General features: G+C 44.2%; 1 protein-coding gene across 1 annotated transcript in view; it reads right to left on the reverse strand.

Moving 5' to 3' along the window:
- Positions 1 to 20,096, reverse strand: part of STIM2 (stromal interaction molecule 2) — a 65,033-nt gene that overhangs the window by 12,419 nt on the left and 32,518 nt on the right. Inside the window, exons 3-6 of the mRNA XM_056855103.1 lie at positions 5,258 to 5,369; positions 3,385 to 3,500; positions 1,277 to 1,454; positions 307 to 484 (exon numbers count right to left, since the gene is read on the reverse strand). Coding sequence (XP_056711081.1) covers positions 307 to 484; positions 1,277 to 1,454; positions 3,385 to 3,500; positions 5,258 to 5,369 — 584 coding nt within the window. The remainder of the gene's footprint in view (positions 1 to 306; positions 485 to 1,276; positions 1,455 to 3,384; positions 3,501 to 5,257; positions 5,370 to 20,096) is intronic.

Consider the following 20,096-nt stretch of genomic DNA (forward strand, 5'->3'; position numbering starts at 1 on the left):
AGTAAAAACATATAATGTCTAGGCTATACCTGTGATTCTAGAATACATGAAGAACTGTTCATTTTCTAAGCACAGCAATACATATCCAGCCATACACAGACTCCACTGAATGGAACTTTTACACTTCTGCTGGAGCCCACTGTGGCCCCCCCCCCGCCCCCAATTCTGCTCCTGGTAGTTGGCATACCCTCAGGAACAGCCTACAGGACAAAGTAGGGGCCTGTGAGGAGGGGGTGCCAACAGAAATCAGTGTTTCACAGCAACCAGCAGCACAAACAATAGAAGCAAACAGCAACTGAGAAATACCTGAACCAGCTCCTCTTCTGCATACTTAAGCCTGCTGAGTTCACATTCGGCTCCTTCTCTCAACTCTCTCAGCCGACAGGCTTCTCGTTTTGCATCGCTAATTTCATCCATCATCTTGCGCTCCAGGTTTTGCTTTTCTACAGCGACAGTCCGGTTCTCCTCCTGTGCTTTTTCAAGCCTTCAAAATAGACATTCCCCCATGCCCAAGTTAACAGAGCTGACTTTGGTCTGACCTTCTGGGGCAACAGAAAACAACTCTACACTCTCTTCTACATGACAGCCCTTCAAGTACTTGAAGATGGTTATCATATCCCCTCTCAGTCTTCTCCTCTCCAGGCTAAACATACCTAGCTCCTTCAACCTTTCCTCATAGGACTTGGTTTCCAGACCCCTCACCATCTTCGTTGCCCTCCTCTGGACACGTTCCAGCTTGTCTACATCCTACAGACTGAATCACACCATCTGTGTGTGTGAAGTGCTGTCAAGTCGCAGCCGAGTTAAGGTGACCCAGTAGGGTTTTCAAGGCAAGAGATTAACAGAGGTGGTCTGGTATTCCTTGGTGGTCCCCCATCCACGTACAAACCAGGGCTGCCCTTGCTCAGCTTCTGAGATCTGACCACCTAGCACAAATTTATGGCAGATGTGTTGTGAGGGGTTACCCATCTCTTGACAACCACTATATTAGGGGGTGTGTACAGTTATATCCGCTTGTTAAAAACACAGGGGGACACACGCTCAAATATGTGAAGAACCCAGTTCTACAATCTGATTACACATGAGAGCTGGTGTAGCTAGAAGCATGGATTACAATATCCCAGTTCAAATCCTACCATGACTGGGACCTCACTAGGTGGAATGAGCAACCCTCAACAACAAGGGTATAATAATGACAACCTGGGATGCCAGATTGTTTACTGAGATGTTGTCTGTGCATGCATCTGAACAAAATGCTAAACCATTTTCCACCTACCTCTCTTGCAATTCACACAGGCTCTGCTCGGCTGTCTGAAGGCTTTCCAAATCTTTCATCATTTTTGTGATATGCTCTTTGGAGGTCTTGTTCTGAGTATATGCAAACCAGCAGCCTCCCACACCAATCACAATTGAAATTGTAAGTATGAAATCTTTCATCCAGTTATGAGGTGGCCCTGAAAATGACACACACAATAGGATAAATGTATGTAGACATCAGACCCCCACCCCTTAACTGCTAATTATTAATGGCATTTCAGCTGCAGGAATTTGCTTTGGAAGGGGGGAGTTAATGAGGTTTTATTTCTGGGATTGTAAACCACTTCCAGCCATAAGGGAAAGGCAAGGGATGAATATTTTTAAGTTTAATTTTACAGTGTGCACAGGCTTCCCAAAACACACACTTCTCCTTACACACTTCAGCACTGAACCTGAACAGTTCCAAACTTGAGTTTGACCTTAATACCTCTTCTGACGCTAGCAAAAAAAAAACCGCTTCATGTTATGGCCAGGATCTAAGCATGCACCCAAGGGGGCTTGCACTGGGGAGTTTCCTCACAGCATATGGAAAGCCATTTTGCAAAAAAAAAAAAATACACATAAGGGAACTAGCTTGTGAAAGGGCACAGAGGACTGCTTGTCAGGGCCAAGCATCTGACTGGGCATCTGCACAACTCACTTAGAGCAGCCATGTAGTTATATGTACATGAGTACTCCTTTTTTGTACAATGCAGCTGGTCAGACAGGAAAACTACATGAAGTGTCCCACTTTCCAGAACAGTCAGGCTACAATGACCAACTGGGGTGTGTGTGAAATGTTCTCTCTCTCTCTCTCTCTCTCACACACACACACACACACACCAGTCTATGTGCACTGTTGGTAGTGGAAAGTACTATCAAGTCACAGTTGACTTACGGTCTGTAGGATTTTCATGGCTAGAGACATTTGGACATGGTTTGCCATTGCCTGCCTCCGCATACGCTGAGAGAGTTCTGAGATAACTGTGACTGACCCAGCAGGCTCAATGTGGAGGAGTGGGGAGTGGAACCCGTTTCTCCAGATTAGAGTCCACCACTTTTAACCACTACACCACATTGGCTCTATGTGTATTATGCAGATGTAATTTCCAAATTCCTTCTGAAACCACTAAAATAGGGTTCTAAAAAGTCATTTTTTTAAAAAGAACAGAACGAAAATTACTAGCCCATACAGATGTTGATTAGCACACTTGTCTACCAATACTAACATTAATCATATGGATTAAAAAGAAAAAGAACCAGAGCCTGGCCACCTGGAAGCAATTCATACCCACTGCGGGTGACCAGCACAAAAGAGATTTAGAATGCAGCTGTGCCAAAGGTGGGAGGGGGAAGGGTGTTCTACCCAAAAGTTGGCTCCTCTGAGAAGTTCCTTCTTTCAGTGATTGGGGTGGAGGTGGATTGGTTCAGAAGTCTATGAGAAAAGAGACAGGATTGTTTGCGAAGAACCAGAGAGCACCTGTGGTGAGGGGGCTTCTCTGACTGTAAGATCTTCCGCACTCTCTTCGCAGAGGCCTTGCAAGTGGGTGGGTGTGGCGGAGAGGAGAAGCTGTACCCTTCTGATTGGTTAAGCTTCTGAACAGCCTAGGAAACGCCATCCATACTCTAAGTTGGCCACATTTGCCCTTGGGGGTTGTCATTACATAATGTTCAGAGTTTCACTGTCCACCCGCCATTTCCTTCAACTTAGATAAAATGATGCTATTGTTGTTGTTGTTGTTTTTTTGGGGGGAGTACCAACTGATTCTTTTTCTTTAAAACCCACTTAGTCGTTTCAGAAGGAATTTGGAACAAGCATCTGCATAATCTCATAGGAAAAGACCAGCGGGCAGGGGGGAAAAAGAAGAGTCGATATTTCATGGCTGCCTCAGCTGCTAAGTGCAGCTTGTCTGTTCTGGAAGCGGGACATGGGATGCAGTTTTCCTGCCCGGACTGCTGTCTTGTATGAAAGAAGAATAAGGTAAGTAGATATAGTAAAGGTATGGTTCATGCAAGGAACTGTACAGAATGCATTCTACCAGTAGCTAAAAGGTCAGGGAGGGGGAAATAAATAAAAATGGTACTGACGTGTAAGAGGTCCAAACAAAACAACATCCAGGGCCTTCAGCTGAAGCTTCTGCCTGTGGCTCCGATCAATGATTTTCAACTGAGAGATCATAAATGAAGGTTCATTGACCGCTATCCTGCACACAACAAAGTGGAGGTTTTAGGTTGCTTGTCCTGAAAGCAATCGTTGAAAGATGTGGCTAACAAAATGAACATTCCACTAAGTGCGATGTGCCAATAATGATTACTGAATTTACTAGTTAAATGAATTTCACCCTCAGTGGGGATGGGTAGCATGCCAGCTTAAATACCATGAGACAGGTAACAAAAGCCATCCCTCTGCACGAAATATCTCAACGAACGTTCGACTTTCCTTATTTTGCTATTTCTTTGGGTCTTCACCTAGAGAGAAGTATCGGCACCACTGCACTGCTGTTCTTTACACTTCGGCAACAACAGCTGTATAAGGACAGGTTCTATCGCAACAATTTCTCCTGAATAGGGACTATGCTCAGGCAAAGGCTATGATTAAACAGAGGATTTTGGATATTGAGAGGCAGCATGATTTGAACAGAGTTGAGAGCTTTCTTTATGATCCAGGCAGGTTAAATAAGGTAGCTTTGATGACTTATGTTAAGCATTTAGATAACCCTCATCATAGAAGGATTTTCACCTTATTAAGGTATGATATGCTGCCCTCAGCGATTCTTGAGGGTAGGTACAGAGGTTTACCATCCACAGAATGTATATGCCTATGTGTTGATGGGAATATCGAGACCCTAGAGCATATCTTTTTTGATTGCAAGATCTTTAGTCATATTAGGGAAACGCTGATTACCCGCATAATTTCCCGCCATCCCAGTAAAAATAGAAGGACTCTTCTCTCAGTTATCTGGATTTGGATGGACAGCCTATAAGACTAGGAAAACTTGGGTAAGCCATAAAAAAAGTTTAGCTATAATTTATATAAAGATAACGTAAAATTCTGTGAATTTATAATTTTAAGTGTTTCTTTTCTCATAAGTTACTTGATATACTGGAGGTTTGTACTATTATATTCAATATCAAAACCTTTATTGGCATAAAATAAATAAATACATATTAGGATAAAAGGAGGTTTTAAACTGAGTAAGACTCTTCCTTAAAATTACTATTATATTGATTCTATTTTTATTGGTCCCGGACTGTATTAAATAAATTGATGTTATGTATAAAAACAGGATCCATCCATCCTATCCATCTAGTACTGGTCATACAGCTATAGCCTTGAGCAGAAAACAATAATAATAGAGACAGGATATAAGCACATCTATTCAGCTGCAGGAACTGTGTTACTACTGATGAGCAGGGACTCTGCAGATGACCTTGAAGTACAAGCAAGCCAAGCTTCTATTAGATCCTGGCTGAATCCTGGCCGGAACAGGGAATAAAGGAGGCTAAAGCGACCATACGTTTTCGCCCAATGATGTTTTATCATACAATTCTTTGAATAAGGTGACCTTATTCTAATTGTTCTGAAAATAAAATCATTGTCTGGGTTTTGGGGAGGGGGGATTGCACCAAAGGGGAGTTTTAACTAATTGTCACACAAGCATCATCTGACTGGGGAACTCTTTTTCACTGCAATGAAAAACATCCTCACCACTAGCATGTGGGCAAGGGGTTTTGTGGAAGGATAGAGCGTAAGAAATATTAAATAACTGTCCTTAAGTTTTATGTGTTGAATTTGAAGCATATTCTGCCAGCAATATACAATAGCAGTTTGACAGCCAAGAGGAAAAGGTGAAATACAGAAAGAATATTGCAAATTTAGCATCTCTCTGAAAGCAGTGCTTCAAATCTGGCCATAAAACTGGTACAACATGCACAGAACCTCTCAGGGCTGAAAAGTCACCTAGGCAATGTCGTTCCTTTGACATGACTTTCTCTGAAGTTCTTCTCGTACTGAGGAAGCTCAACAAAGTCCACCAGCCACTCAAGTGTCTCTTCTTGCGTCCAATTGTGAACTACAAAAACACACAGAAATACTATCTTACACTGACTGGATTATCTCGAATTAAGTCAACAGTACAAATAAAAAGCAAAAGCAAGTTATTGGCAAGTCTGCAGTCTTCATCATGTGCTCAGAGTCAAGATTAAAGAGATTATAAACAAATAAGTCTTTAAAATATTCCTTTATTAAAAATTCCACCGCATGATTGCAAAATAAGATCTTGTGACCAATAAAGTGTACTCTGAGTGCTTGATCCCTCATCCTGTACTAGAACTGGACTCAAGGAAGTAGGTATTATATCCATTTAAGGTAAAGACAGAGCTCTGCTCACATTAAAGGGAATCCACGCGTTTAACTTTGTAACCCTAATATGAGTTAGACGGTGTGTGCATGCGTAAATGAACTAATTAGTTTAATTTTCACATTCATGCACAATGGCTGTTATTCTGCAAAACGGTAGCTCTGATGGGACCAGGTTTTGTACATTGTCTGTGGGATATTCAACAAGAAAGCATAATGACTAGAGATCTTAAATACAGAAGGAATCATACCGCTGACCACAGTTTTAAGAATTCCATGTAGCTATTGCTGCAAGCTACCGTAGCAACGTTTATTTATTAGATTTTTAAGTCACCACTCACCAAAGGGATCTTTGGTGACTTACAACACTTAAGCAACATCATAATAAATAAGTTTAAAATCAACAAAAATCAGATAATACATAGTTATATATCTTATTTTTATAAGCACCATACCAATATCAAACCAGCCCAGAACATCTGGTTAACCTCCAAAGGCCAACCTGAACAATTCAGCTTTCTCAGTTTCATGCCCTGTGGAAACTAGGCAAGTCCCGCAGGCCATGGGTGTCATCAGTGAATGCATTCCACAGGGCCATAACTGAGAAAGCCCTTCCCCTGGTGGCAGCTAACTGAATCATCCTGAGGCCAGGCACCTGCAAGAGGCCCCAAAAAAACGATTGAAGGGGGTGCAGGGAGCTGTAATAGGAGAGGCGGTCCCGTAGCTATGAGGGTCCCAGACCGTAACGGACTTTAAGGTTGCACCAACACCTTGAAGTGGATCTTGAAAATAATTGGTAGGCAGTGCAGCTGTGACAAAATTGGAGTAATATGAGCTGACCATTCTCTTTTTTTTATTATTATTAAAATTTTATTGGATTTTATAATACAAATTTCCCATATTAACAAACAACAATAATGGTAACATGTAATTCTAAATCCTAACTAGATGTTGTTGTAATTTCTTATATACGTTATAAACTACCAGATAACGGAAAATTTTTCGACTTCCCCATCACCTCCGTCCGCCTCTTGATAAAGTATTCTAACCCGTCGTGATTGGTCTGATCTTCTTATATCTCAGTTAAATTTCATATAACATATTCTATTAGTATAATTAATTGTAGTTCTTGATATTAATAGTATCATTTAGATCAGATTAAAAGGTAGTCTTCCATTTTCCCCAGTCCTAATTCATATTCACAATATTTCATCCAAGCCTCCCATTCCCCCATAAATCGTGCATTGTCTTTTTGATTTAAAATGGCTGTAAGTTTTGCCATTTCCACCAGTTCAAACATTTTCAAAATCCAGTCTGTTTTCCCTGGGATTTCTGCCCCTTTCCATTTCGCTGCAAAGAGCAATCTTGCCGCTGTTGTAGCATAAATCAGAAAAGTCCTTTGTGTTAACAAGTCATCAGGTATCATGCTTAGTAGCATCATTTCTGGTGTCTTGGGTATATTTTTTTGTACTATCAGTCTTACTTCATTATAAATCATATCCCAAAACTCCTTAGCTTTATCACAGGTCCACCACATATGATAAAAAGAACCAATTTCTTTATTACATTTCCAACATTTAGGGGATGTCACTTTATAAATCCTTGCAATCTTCTTAGGTGTTAAATGCCATCTATACATCATTTTATATATATTTTCTCGAATTGACTATGAGCTGACCATTCTCACTCAGATACGAAGAGCTAGCCATGGCATACCAAAAGGATCATTCCCACCCAGTGGAAAGTCATTTGTACATTAATACAGATTGAGTATCCCTTATCCAAAATACTTGGGAGCAGAAGTGTTTGGGATAAGAGTTTTTTCCCCAGATTTTGGATGTTCCTGGTGTCCACACTGGGGGAGCAACAGCAGAGCCCGCGGCACGCCATGTCTCTTGCCCCACTGGTGCCCCACCGGCAGCGCCCCCTACCCCAGCATGCCCCCAAGCCCAATTATGTAGAGGATCACTTTCACAATCTGTGGTGGACACACAGAGACACTCAGCCTCCAAGATGGCAACTGCAGAAGGTTGCTGCTCAGAGGATTTGTTTTGGCCTTGTGCTACCAACTACTGAACCCCACGGGCTGTGTTTTTAGCCTCACAATAATCCTCTTAAGTAGATTAGGCTAAGAAATAGCAATTGGTCTAAACATACCCAAGCAAACTTGCTAGTTGGGTGTGGATTTGAACTTTCTTTTCTCAAACAGTCTAGCCAAGGCAGCACAATGATTCATTACACATAGCCCTACGACACACAGGCCCAGTTCAAGCATAATGGCAAACTGTGCCTGATGCTAACAGAAGAGTTGAGGGAGGGACCTGAGCCTTCCATCTCCTCCCTGGGAACACTCCACTCCCCCCACCCCTGCAGAGCCAGCTAATGACTTATTGATGCTTTCAAAAAAAATTCTGTTACATTACGTCTGAGCTGGCAAATAGGGATTTGGAACCCGGGTTCGCAGGGAAAGGGAAATAATATTTTGTTAGCAGAGATTAAATGGCATATAACATGGGTGTCCTAAGAAAAACAGAAATAACTCATTAGTTGACTGGGTAAGAGAAAAGGGTATGTATGAGTCCAGGGGTCCGTCACGTTTGTTCACACAGTAGCTACCTATACTCGCCATTATAGCTGAGCAACAGTATAGTTCCAGCATGTCCACAAGAATACTGTACTGTATTACTACTAAGAAATAAATACTGATACCATGGTTAAAATACAACTCACTACAGACCTTGGGCACTATTCTCACGCAAAATGTGAAAGCAGCAATAAACCATCTGCAACTGATAAGCAATTTTAAAAAATCATCAGCATTAAAAATGAGCAAGCACTAACTTTGGCTAGGACAAAAAAACCCACAGTTTTATTATTTCAGCATTTGATTATTTAACATCCATTAGAAGCAGGGTTACTAAGAGACAGTTTTAAAATCTGACACGTGGGACAAAATAATATGCAAATTTCCTTTTTATTGTGTAGGTCAAATTCCTGAAGCAGCAAATGGCATTACTGGGATACAAGAATGTGAGTATCAAGTTACTTTTAAAAGGAACAATTTCAGTTCTACAGTGGAGACAGATCGTGCTGGGCAGCCATGTAAGTCTGTCTGTAGCAGCAGAAAAAAACAAGAGTCCAGTAACAACTAAAAATATTTCTGGCAGGGTATGAGCTTTTGTGAGTCACAGCTCACTTTTTCATCTGAAGAAGTGAGCTGTGGCTCACAAAAGCTCGTACCCCACCAGAAATTTTGTTAAGTCTTTAAGGCGCTACTGGACTCTTGCTCTTTTCTAGTTCTACAGTTTACTTCATTTACTTCAAGTCCTGTTTAACCTAGTGCAAATACATATGTGAGGACAATGTTGGATATGCAAGTATCCATTCATCACAGGACAATACGTAGGTAAGATTATAAGGGCTTATATCCTTCAAGATCTGCAAATGGAACCCAAACTCACAGTGTAGTACTTTCCTACCTCCCCTTCCTGCTGGCCTCTGAGCCACCTATCATTTTAATTTGGGGGGGGCAGGCGGCTGTAGTGGGAGGGGGGAATCAACAGAAGTTACCCATACACACTGGACATTCCCACGTTTTCATAAACAGACCATCGAAACAAGCCCTCATGTCTCTGCTGACAGATAAGTCATCAAATATGGATTCCCGAATGTGCTATCGACCACAGACAGAACTTTCACTGTCAAATCACAAATCGTTTTAGACATTCAGCTGTCTCTCACCAAATGTATAAGCATGTGTATCCTTTGCCTGCATCCTTTCTCAGTCATACCTTCACAGAGCTAACGTTGCATCACACGTTTTTTCTCTTATTCCTATTTGGTTAACTGAAACCGTCGCAAACTGTTCAGCTGTGCAATCTTGATAAGAGACCATCATCCAAGCTGAAAGTAGATACACTACATCAAAATTAAATGTTTTAATGTCTTTCATGCCTTGAAATCCCCTTTATCTCCCATTCTTCCTCCATGGGCAACTGCTTACTCTTCACCTCTCAGCTTTTCTGAATATTTTTTACCTGTAGTCCGGGCCTACAGACTCTACATTGTCAATCCTAACTAACTCCCTTTTGCCCATTCAAATCCCTTTATAATTTACAAATTGCTTCTGCCCCCAAGAGAAAGTCATCCCAGTTCCATGTTTAGAATTTTCCGGCAACCGTTTCCCTGTGGGAGGCTTGGCAGTATAAAACTGCTAAAGCCTTTCCAGGTGGTCACAAAACATGCCGGAGAGGGGAAAAATGGAAAGCAATATGATAGCAACCCAAGAAAAACTACAACAGTGATGTCTGAACACTGCTTTGGGGAGTAGCTGTATAAGTCACATTTCAAAGATTTTCTCCTCAGCCTACAATACTTCTGCAAAAACTGGAGTTTAGGTTTCACGTTTTCCTAAGGAAGAAACATAGTCAGACTTATAATTAGCCAAAGCAACTGTTTCACCAATTCTTTGCAAGCCTCGTTGATAAGATTGCTAGAAATCTTCCTGCCACCAGGAATGAAGGGGGGGAGGAAGAAGAGCGGTTCCACAGTGGCAGAAGTTGGCACTTTATGAAGAACTGGTTCAAACTGTGGAAGAGCAAGTCTCATTTCGTCCTATTTCTCAGCAAGCCTAAGGATGAAAAGCTTGTTCTATAAACATGATATGCCACTCAGAGAGAAAAGAATAAGAAAAATCTTAGACTGCTTTTTCTACCATGGCAAATGGTCAGTTGTTTTTGCCATTATGTGCTCAAATCTCTGACCCTATGTTTTCAATTAAAAAATGCACAGAAGCAGGCATTTTAATAAATTCCTCCACATGAGCGGCGGAGGCTAATCTGGTGAACTGGATGTGTTTCTTCACTCCTACACATGAAGCCAGCTGGGTGACCTTGGGCTAGTCACAGTTCTCTTAGAGCTCTCTCAGCCCCACCTACCTCACAAGGTATCTGTTGTGGGGAGGGGGAGGTGATTGTAAGCCGGTTTGAGTCTTCCTTAAGTGGCGGAGAAAGTCAGCATATAAAAACCAACTCTTCTTCTGGGTTCCAATTCTGCCATACAGCTCTCTTTGCCACTAGTTTGAAACAACCTGCTCCCTTTGCCCAGAACTCAAAGCATAGGAATACATCCTAGTGCATTACTAGATCACCTTCATGGAGAGCAAAGAGATAATAAATTAAACAAAAAGGTATTTTTCTCTTTATTAAAAATCTGGGGTTTTCAGGATTTCATCTTGCTAAATAAATACAGGTTCTCAAGGCTTCATGCAGCCAGAAGCCACACTGCTCCTACCTAGCTTGGGAAGTCTATCAATAGAGGCTGAATTAAACGTCACATACAAACCTCACATGGTGGGGGGGGCAGGGCTGTGTCAGGGCAAGTTGTAGGGGCAAAGTGGTAAATTGAGAGAGGGTCAATCAGTCCCCCAACTTCATTTCTCGTCAGATCTCCACTTCCCAAACACAATTTCTTTAGAAAAGGCCAGCAGAGTTCTGCTACATGAAGAAGAGTTGGTTTTTATACCCCTTTTCTCTACCTTTAAGGAGTCTCAAAGCAGCTTACAATCACCTTCCCCTCCCCACAACACCTTGAAGTAGGTGAGGCTGAGAGAGTTCAGAGAGAACTGTGACTAGCCCAAAGTCACCCAGCAGGTTTCATGTGGAGTGGGGGAACCAACCCAGTTCACAGTTAGAATCATCTGCTCTTAACCACTACACCACTCTAGCTCTTGCATGGAGCCAGTTCAACCAAGAGACAAACGTTTAAACAAAGAAATACTCAAAAGTGAATGATACATATCCTAGTAGTCAGCATTTTAATTTTAAAGTGCTTTCATAATTGAAGTGCAGACAAAAAGGTCGGGGCACTCACATGTCAGACAATCAATTATTCTGATGGGATCCAGCAGGCGAGTTATAGACAGAAACTCAACACACACATGCAAACAATCAGCCAGTAAAGAAGCTATTTGCACAGGAGTGAAACCCAAAGTTAATGTGGGACCCCATTTTCCCATCCACACACCCCACCCCAGCTTTTGTACTGAGACTCCTGAAGAGCTTGCTAATGGCTGCACCAATCTTCATTGATATTATGGACATCAGCCACTATGGCCCTTGAATACATGTGGATTCCAAATTGTGTTACTGACCTTTGAACTGAAAGAATGTTCTGCAAAAGTTAATATGTGATACAAGCAGGTTAGGATTTGATTATCTTCCCCAACCAACCAACCAACCCCACTCCACCATATTACTTCCAGTTAAAATTCTGGGACAAGTAAAAGTGCACGAAGTTCAGTGAAAATCCAGCAAGAATTAAAAGAATAAAATCATAGCAGTCAATCTGGCAAAAGTCACAAAATAAGTAGCGCTACGGGGGGGGGGGGTGTCATTATTTTCTTAAACAGTGCAGACTCTATTCATTAGAAAATTAATTTACTGTGGAATTTGTTGGGAGACTTTGTAAGGATTAACAAGTTGGTGCTGTTCGTACACTTAATCCTACTGCCTCCATTTTCTGAAGTCGCCCAATTTACGGTACGGAAGGATCACATCTACAAGTTGCTAGTAGACAGCTCCAACCTCTGCTCTTCAAAGATCACATGGGGCTCTCTCAAATGAGAGCAAAGGTCCCTACCATTAATAGCATATGGCCTTAACATATACTGAATAGAAGAAGAAGAGTTGGTTTTTATATGCCAATTTTCTCTACTACTTAAGGAAGAATCAAACCGGCTTACAATCACCTTCCCTTCCCCTCCCCACAACAGATGCCCTGTGAGGTAGGTGGGGCTGAGAGAGCTGTGACTAGCCCAAGGTCACCCAGCTGGCTTCATGTGGAGGAGTGGGGAAACAAATTCAGTTCACCAGATTAGCCTCCACAGCTCATGTGGAGGAGTGGGGCGTCAAACCCGGTTCTCCAGATCAGAGTCCACCGCTCCAAACCACACCACCACTCTGGCTCTCAGGACACACAGCTTCCATGCTTTGACGTACAGCTGAATCCTATAGCATGTCTCAGTAATTTTTTTTTTTGCGCTGTCAAGTCACAGCTGACTTATGGTGACCCTGTAGGGTTTTCAAGGTAAGAGGTGTTCAGAGGCGGTTTGCCATTGCCAGCCTCCACGTCACAATCCTGGTATTCCTTGGAAGTTGCCCATCCAAATACTAACCAGGGACGACCCTGCTTAGCTTCTGTGATCTGAGGAGATCAGGCTAGCCTGGGGCTATCCAGGTGAGGGTATCTCTTAGTCCCAGCAAACTGCAAAAACCTTTCTCCGTAATGGATTTCCCCACCCATCTAGCTTCAAGTTCAGATAGAACGGAAGTAAAAAAAAGGTGGGAAAACGATAAGCTGAAGGCGAGTTCGGGAGGATGCCGGATAAATTCATACAAATTCAGCGACCCCGAATCAGCATTCTCCCGCAGCCAATAGGTGGCCAAGCTGGGTCTTCTTCTGGCCAATCAGTCATGGATGAGTGCGTGAGGCCGGCCACTTCGTGGCCCGGGGAGAGAAAGAGAGAGTGTCGGTGTGTGAGAGAGATCCCCGTGGGGGGGGGGGGTTCCAGGTTGCTGCGCAGCCCAGGCAGGGGGGAGAGTGTGTCTGTGTGTGTGAAAGAGAGATCCCCATATGTGGGGGGTGCATGTGCGTGGTCCCGGGTTGCTGTGCAGCCCGGGGGGGGAAGGGAGAGAGAGAGAGGCCATTTATGCATGGGAGGTTTTGCTTTGGATTTGCCACTCTCTAGATGCACATTTTCCCCATCCAAATTCTCAAAACTCAATAATAAGCTCCCATGCAGAGTTTTGAGAATCTGGACGGGGAAAATGTGCATCTAGAGAGTGGAAAATCCAAGGCAAAACCTCCCGTGCATAAATGGCCAGAGAGTCTGTGTGTGAGTCTGTATTCCTTCCATTGCTGCTGCTCCTGTGCTGATCGTGAGAGATCCTGAGCTGAGCTGACCTGCTGTTGCTTGCTGGAATCAGATTGGATTACTCCTCCTGACCCCTGCTTCTGCTGGAAGAGAAGACATCCACAGTTTGACCCATGTTGGGGCTTTTCTCTATAACGTTTTTCCTGTGTGTGTGTATGTGGGGGGGGGAGATTCTGTGTGGGGGGGGGAAGCCAAAGGTGGGGCTGTTCTGCTGGGGGGGTTGATTGCCTCTGCGCTAGTGTTTTTTTTTGCTGTTTTCACTGGTTGCCACCTTCGCCTGGAGGTCAGTGTGGGTTGGTGAGTCTCTCTCTCTGGCTGCCCCGTTCTCCTTCGTTTGGAATTTGCATCTTCTTGTCCCGGGGGGGGGAGCTGTTTTGCTTGGGGGGGTCAATTGTCTCTGTTGGCCGTGTCCATAGAATCCGAGCTTTTGCCTTCTTTTGCGCGATGGGGGGGAGGGAATGGTGTGTAGCGAGCGTGCATGTGTGTATGCGCCAGTGGTGTTGTGTGCCATACAATGCAGCATCCTGCTTATTCCCCCCCTCCCCAGCCCCCCGTGGGTGTCCCTACTCAGGATTTCTCTTTTCCCCTGACAGTGACAGCTCAGCCACATTGTCTTCTCCCTCAACTCCCCCCCGGTCTTTGTTGTTTTTGGGTGCCCCCGGGGCTGAGGAAGCAGTGACAGGTGGAAGCGAAATGAAGAGAAAGGGTGGGCAGTCCTGATCCTCCAGCCTGCTTACTCGGAAGAGCCGCAGTGGGGCTTTGCTCCCAAGAAAAAGCGGAGTGAATTGTAAACAACGCCTTTTATCAGTCCACAACAATGAGAGGTTTTGCCTTGGATTTGCCGCTCTCTAGATCAGGGGTGGGGAACCTTTTTCCTGCCAAGGGCCATTCGCACATTTATAACATCTTTCGGGGGCCATACCAGGTGTAGATCTCCCGGTGGGGGGGGGAGAGGCTAGGGTTGCCAGGTCTCCAGCCACCACCTGGAGGTTGGCAACCCCAGGAGAGGCCACACAGAGAAGGCCTGCAGGGCGCCCCCGCTCCCCCCTCCCAGGTGGGAGGGCAGCCAGCGGTGAGCCCCAGAAAATGAGGCACCAGGGGGGCGCAGCCCACAGTCGATTGGCAAGGGAGGAAGGGAGGAAGGAAAACAGAGAAAGAGGAAAAGGGAGGGAGGAAGAGAGAGAAAGGGAGAAAGAAATGGAGAGAGGGGGAGAAAGAAAGTAAAGGACGGAGGGAAAGAAAAAAAAGGACGGAGGGAGACAAAGAAAGAGACAGAAAAGGAGGAAGAAAAGAGAGAAAAGCCTCCCCCCCACATACACACACACCTGTGCATGCCGGCCTACGCGACCAGAGCCCCAAGCAACCGGGCCTCAGTCTCCATGCCCTCCCCCCCCCAGAGTCCATTAAAAAAAACCCAAGCCCAATTGGCTCCCGCATGCATGCTCTGCCACCGGGAGCCACTGGCCTCTTCCCCACCCCCCCACCCCGCTGCTCAACAATCGACAGGCAGCGAGAGGGGCTTACAATGTGCTGCAGCATTCCTGTACGCCGCAGCTGTAGGGGGCAGCCTTGGGGGAAGTCCCTCCCCCTCCCCTCTCACCAACCAACAACTGACAGTCGGTGAGAGGAGGTCCAAAGGGCGCTACAAGGGTGCTGTAAGCCGTGGCCCCAGGAACACCTTCGGGGAGGGCCACCCTGTGCCCCGCCTCCGGGGCAGGGTTCCCGGAGCTCCCGAGGGCCACAAAAATGTCCTGAGGTTCCCCACCCCTGCTCTAGATGAACATTTTCCACATCCAAATTCTCAAATCTCAACAATAAGCCCCCCTGCAGAGTTTTGAGAATTCAAATGGGGGAAATGTGCATCTAGAGAGCAGCAAATCCAAAGCAAAACCTCCCATGCATAAATAGCCAACGAGAAACAATGGGAGGTTTTGCCTTGGATTTGCTGCTCTCTAGATGCACATTAAGGATTGCCTGCTCCCATTCATTCCAAAGGGCGGATGGGGGGACCCCTTCCAGACCCCATAACTCGGGACCCCGACCCAATCTTCACCAAACTTGGGGGTTCTTGCAAGTAGGGTCCCTCCAAGCTACCATGAACGTTTGGGACCTCTACCTCCAAAAATCCCCCCCCCCGAGCTGCGGAAAGCCACGAATGTGCTTTAAATTGCTTTATTCAGCCAAATTTATTCAGGAATGCCGAATTTCATGCCGAATTTCACAAATCCGAATAGGGAGAGTTTGGACTTCGGCATTTCCCAAATAAAAACGGGCCAAATTTTGCCAAATCTGAATTTTACCGAATTTTTTTTTTCAACAGCCCTATGAAGGACTGGATGTGAAGACTTTTGGTGATGGTGGGGGAATGCTCTTTGAGAATTGCTGGGGGTTTCCCCCCTCATGCCTGTTCAAGTACTATTTGATCAGCAGTGCTTTATTTAAACTCCATTTTCCACTCCAAACTCCCAGTCAACTAGCTTTCTTTAACATCCATCCCAACAGCCAAAGCTCCATTATTCCTCAGCCTGTAGGCTGTAGTAGAGCATCTCCTCTCAAAAGAGCTTTTTCCTGAAGCTGGAATCCAAAACATCATGGAAAACATGATCAGAGAGATGAATTCACAAGTCTCCAGCTCTGTAAGTTTATCATCACTACCCGAACTCAACGGTTCTGAGCAGAGAAACTGGCACCTTTTATAAAAACATAACGCTATTTACAGTTAGCTCTTGAAGTGGATGTCAAGGGGTGACATAACAAGACCACAGTTACGGGACACTATTGTTTCTTAAATCAACTTTTAACTTTCCTAGGAGGAGCTCTTTGTCCCAGTAACAGGAACTTGCAATTTCTGCTTGAAATGGAACTGGATGCTATGGAATCCATGCATTTGTTTCCTCTGTCTGGGTAGGCAAAACCTCATGCTTCCTAATCATGAAGAATGTGCAATCCAACCGTAACAGTTCGTTCCCAATTTCTGCAAGGGCATCTTAATGTACGAAGCCAGATCTCAGCTGGTTAGGCCACCAGGAACACTGATTTTTTTAAAACAGCAATGCCGTTCAGCTGCCTTTGCGTTTTAGTCTGTGCAGACCCACCCCCACAATGCAGCAAGCTCTTTGCACATTTCCCATACTGACATAGTTCCTCTCCTTCAGGTTTGTGATCAAGTTCTTTCTTCTTACATTTTGAATATATCATGCTTGACAGGAGGAAACAGGAACTTCGAGAGGGAGCACATGTTTTGCATACAGAAAGCAGTGGGCAGAGTCACAAGAATCTCCCATTTCAAAGCTCTTTGGTAGCAAAGCTCAGAAAGATCTTTCACAGAAAATTTGGGAGGGCTGCTGTAAGTTAGGGAACAAGACAACAGGCTAGTCTGACTGAGGGCCCGACTTAACTGCAAGACAGCTCAATATTTTCACAGGTACAAAACTTTGCTGGGCTGCACAAAAATAGATACACTGCAGCACGCGAACAGGAAAGGGGATGTTGGGAAGAGCGGCAGGCCTATGCAGTAGTTTTACAGTGCAAACCAATCCCATGCAGAGTTAACCCTAGATCCACTGAAATCTATGGATTTAGACCAAAATAATTTTGTAAAGGATTGGATTGTAGTGTCCCAGAGCACCGGAAAGGAATCACCCGTCTCTCAAGATGCCCTCCCCCTCAGAGAGGGAACAGGAATATTGTCTGTAAGATATTACATGTCTTGAGAGGTATTGGGTTGGATCCCGCATTCCACTCCTCCTAGAGCTTTTGCACAAGCAGAAATGCAAGAAACTTTTATGCTAAGACACACACTTATTGTAAACCTATTTGCATTTCTGATTGTGCAAGATCTCGTGCAACCAATTCCTGGGCACAATATTGTATACAGGGAGGGAACTGATATGTTTCACAAGATCTTGCACAAGAAGAACGTGCTAAGTCTATTTATGTTTCCACGTGTGCATTGCTGAATCCAAGATACTCGCTGTTATATGGAAAAGCCTCAACACTGAATGCCAACTGCAACAGCACAGGGATATAAATTAAAATCTTTTACATCAGAATTCACCAGCAGCATCTGGTTCAAAGTTTCAGGATGTCTCTGGATTATCTTTTCCTTCCGTTCTCCCTGCATATTGAGGAAATGAAGGATTTCATTTCAGCTGGGGTCATGTGGGAAGGTAGATGCAAACCTTTCCCTGATGTTTCCACTCTCTCTCTCAACTGGCCAGCAGTTCATTCCCATTCCAGTCAGATAAAGTAGCCCCACTTCTTTCTTCAAAGAAAGATGGAAGACACCCGCATCTGTTACAAGGGAACTCTCAGTATCTGAGGTACCCTTCACTCCTCTCCTGACCAAGCTTGAGGACACATTCTACTTAAAGAGATGTGAACTATGACCACTACACAGGCATCAACTGTGCTTCAGTGCGGGCTTCAACACACCCTAAGCACAGAAATATAGCCAGCATTAAAACAACAACCTGATGACCAAGAGAAAGAATAACTCGTTCTGTAAGAGAAAAAAAGGGAAAGCAGAGGCTTAAGAAACACACACAGTGTGTGTGTGTGTGCGCGCGCGTGCGTGCGCATCAAGACATATGAGAGTGGAGTGTAGCATCTTTCTTCAAAAGGTGTATGTTCATTCACAACAGAAGCATGACACTGCTTATGTTTCCAAGCCTGGAACACAATTTACATTTTAGTAGGAAGAGGAGGGGGATATATAGATATATAAAATCTATCAATATCAACACCTGTGACAAGGTGCATCAATCAAACTTTATTCAAGCTTTCTACCAGCCTGTGTTGCTTTTCAGTACGCAAGCCAGTTTTTCCAATAACTTCTGCAGAAAAGCGGCAACCCCCATTTAGCTAAGCTTAGCAGATGACCTGCCATACATTTCTCTTTCTAACATGCACAGCTACAATGCTGTTCTGTGTTTCTCGGATGAAGGGCAGGCTACCAAAAAAGAGCATGATTAAATTAAGAATATGAGCTGATAATCAGAAAGGTGAAGCTCTCTAACAGCCTCCTCCTCTCTTCTTGCTCTGTACAGGTCAGCAGTCTGCAAGGCTTTTCAAACTCACAGAGATCCTGTCCCTAAATAGTTGTACGAAGAGGGAATTTTGCAAGGCATAGGGCTGAGGATGCACCTGCAAGACTTCCTGCTTTTTCATAACTACTACCAGAAAGGAGTTTTCACACTTTGCCATATACTTCCCCATACACACAGGGTTTCTTCTTGCTCTCTCTCTTGCTCTCCAGTCCTTTTTACACAATTCTTTTATTTAAAAGAATGAAGATGGCATCACTCTTGTGACCTATCTGAGATCAGGGCATGATTCACTTTGGGATCCCACCACACCGGTGGTTCAGGACGTTGCCATGCTGTCGCACAAATGTGACAACATTTGTTAATAATAATACTCTGAGAACCTTCCCAAAGCTTTATTAGTAAAAAAGAGCCCAAGTTGCTGCCTTGACACAAGCTAATCAAAGAACAGACTCATCGTGATGCAGTATTTCTGGGGACGGCTTACTTGGTTCTTAATCAGACACGATCAGTACTATTTATGGCTCGTGACCCTCGCACACAAATTCCTTTCAAGCAAGCTCAAGGAAGTTGGTGTTATTGACACCATCCTTTACACCATCATCTTGAATCCATTTAATTCCATGTCAATAACTGGTTTACAAGATGCAGCTAACTGAATAGCTAACAGAATAGCTTTGGGGGGGGAAATCTAAGCCACATTGCCAATTAGAACAAAATATAGCATTACAGTTGCTGTAGAGACAAACACATTGTAAGGCAAAACAGTGTTTGGAAATTGTGTATTCTCTACCACCATCTTATTTTCCAAGGCCCAAAGCAAAATGTAGATTTGTAGGGCAAAGGCAATAGTGAACTGATATAAATATAGCTGTCCAATTATATAACATAATGCTGACATACTTTTAGCACCTCAAGCAAACTTGTTTATAGACCCAGTTTGCAGATTAGTACCTGAATGTTAGGGTTCTGGCAGACGGTGGGGGCTTTCTGGCAGCAAACTGACTCCTACGCCTCTGTCGCCGATGACACAATGACATCACTTCTGGCACGCACTGGAAGTGACATCATCACATCACTGTTTTTACCAGAGTTTTTGCCCAAATACCAGAGCATCTCCATGTCGCTGGTCACATGATCACTTCTGCTGCTGGTAAGTCCCCCCCACTAGTCAGCTGATAGGTGCCAGGAGGGGCCCTGGAGCAGGGGATCCCCTACCCTCAGAAGGGTCTAGAAACCCTACTGAAAGTTAAACTAAAGCAGTGGTTCCCAAAGTGGGCATTACCACCCCCTGGGGGGTGATGGGATTGCCTAGGGGGGCACTAAGAGGCAAGGGGGTAGCAGGGGGGCACTAGAGGTGGGACCCTTCAGCTTTGTTGTTCACTAATTTACAATAGATCAAGCTATGGCACCATGCTGGCAAAATTGGTGGATTCCCCCACCCCAGACTTTGAAGAGCTGG

This window comes from Euleptes europaea, chromosome 9 (assembly GCF_029931775.1).
Source record: "Euleptes europaea isolate rEulEur1 chromosome 9, rEulEur1.hap1, whole genome shotgun sequence".
NCBI classification, from domain to species: Eukaryota; Metazoa; Chordata; class Lepidosauria; order Squamata; family Sphaerodactylidae; genus Euleptes; species Euleptes europaea.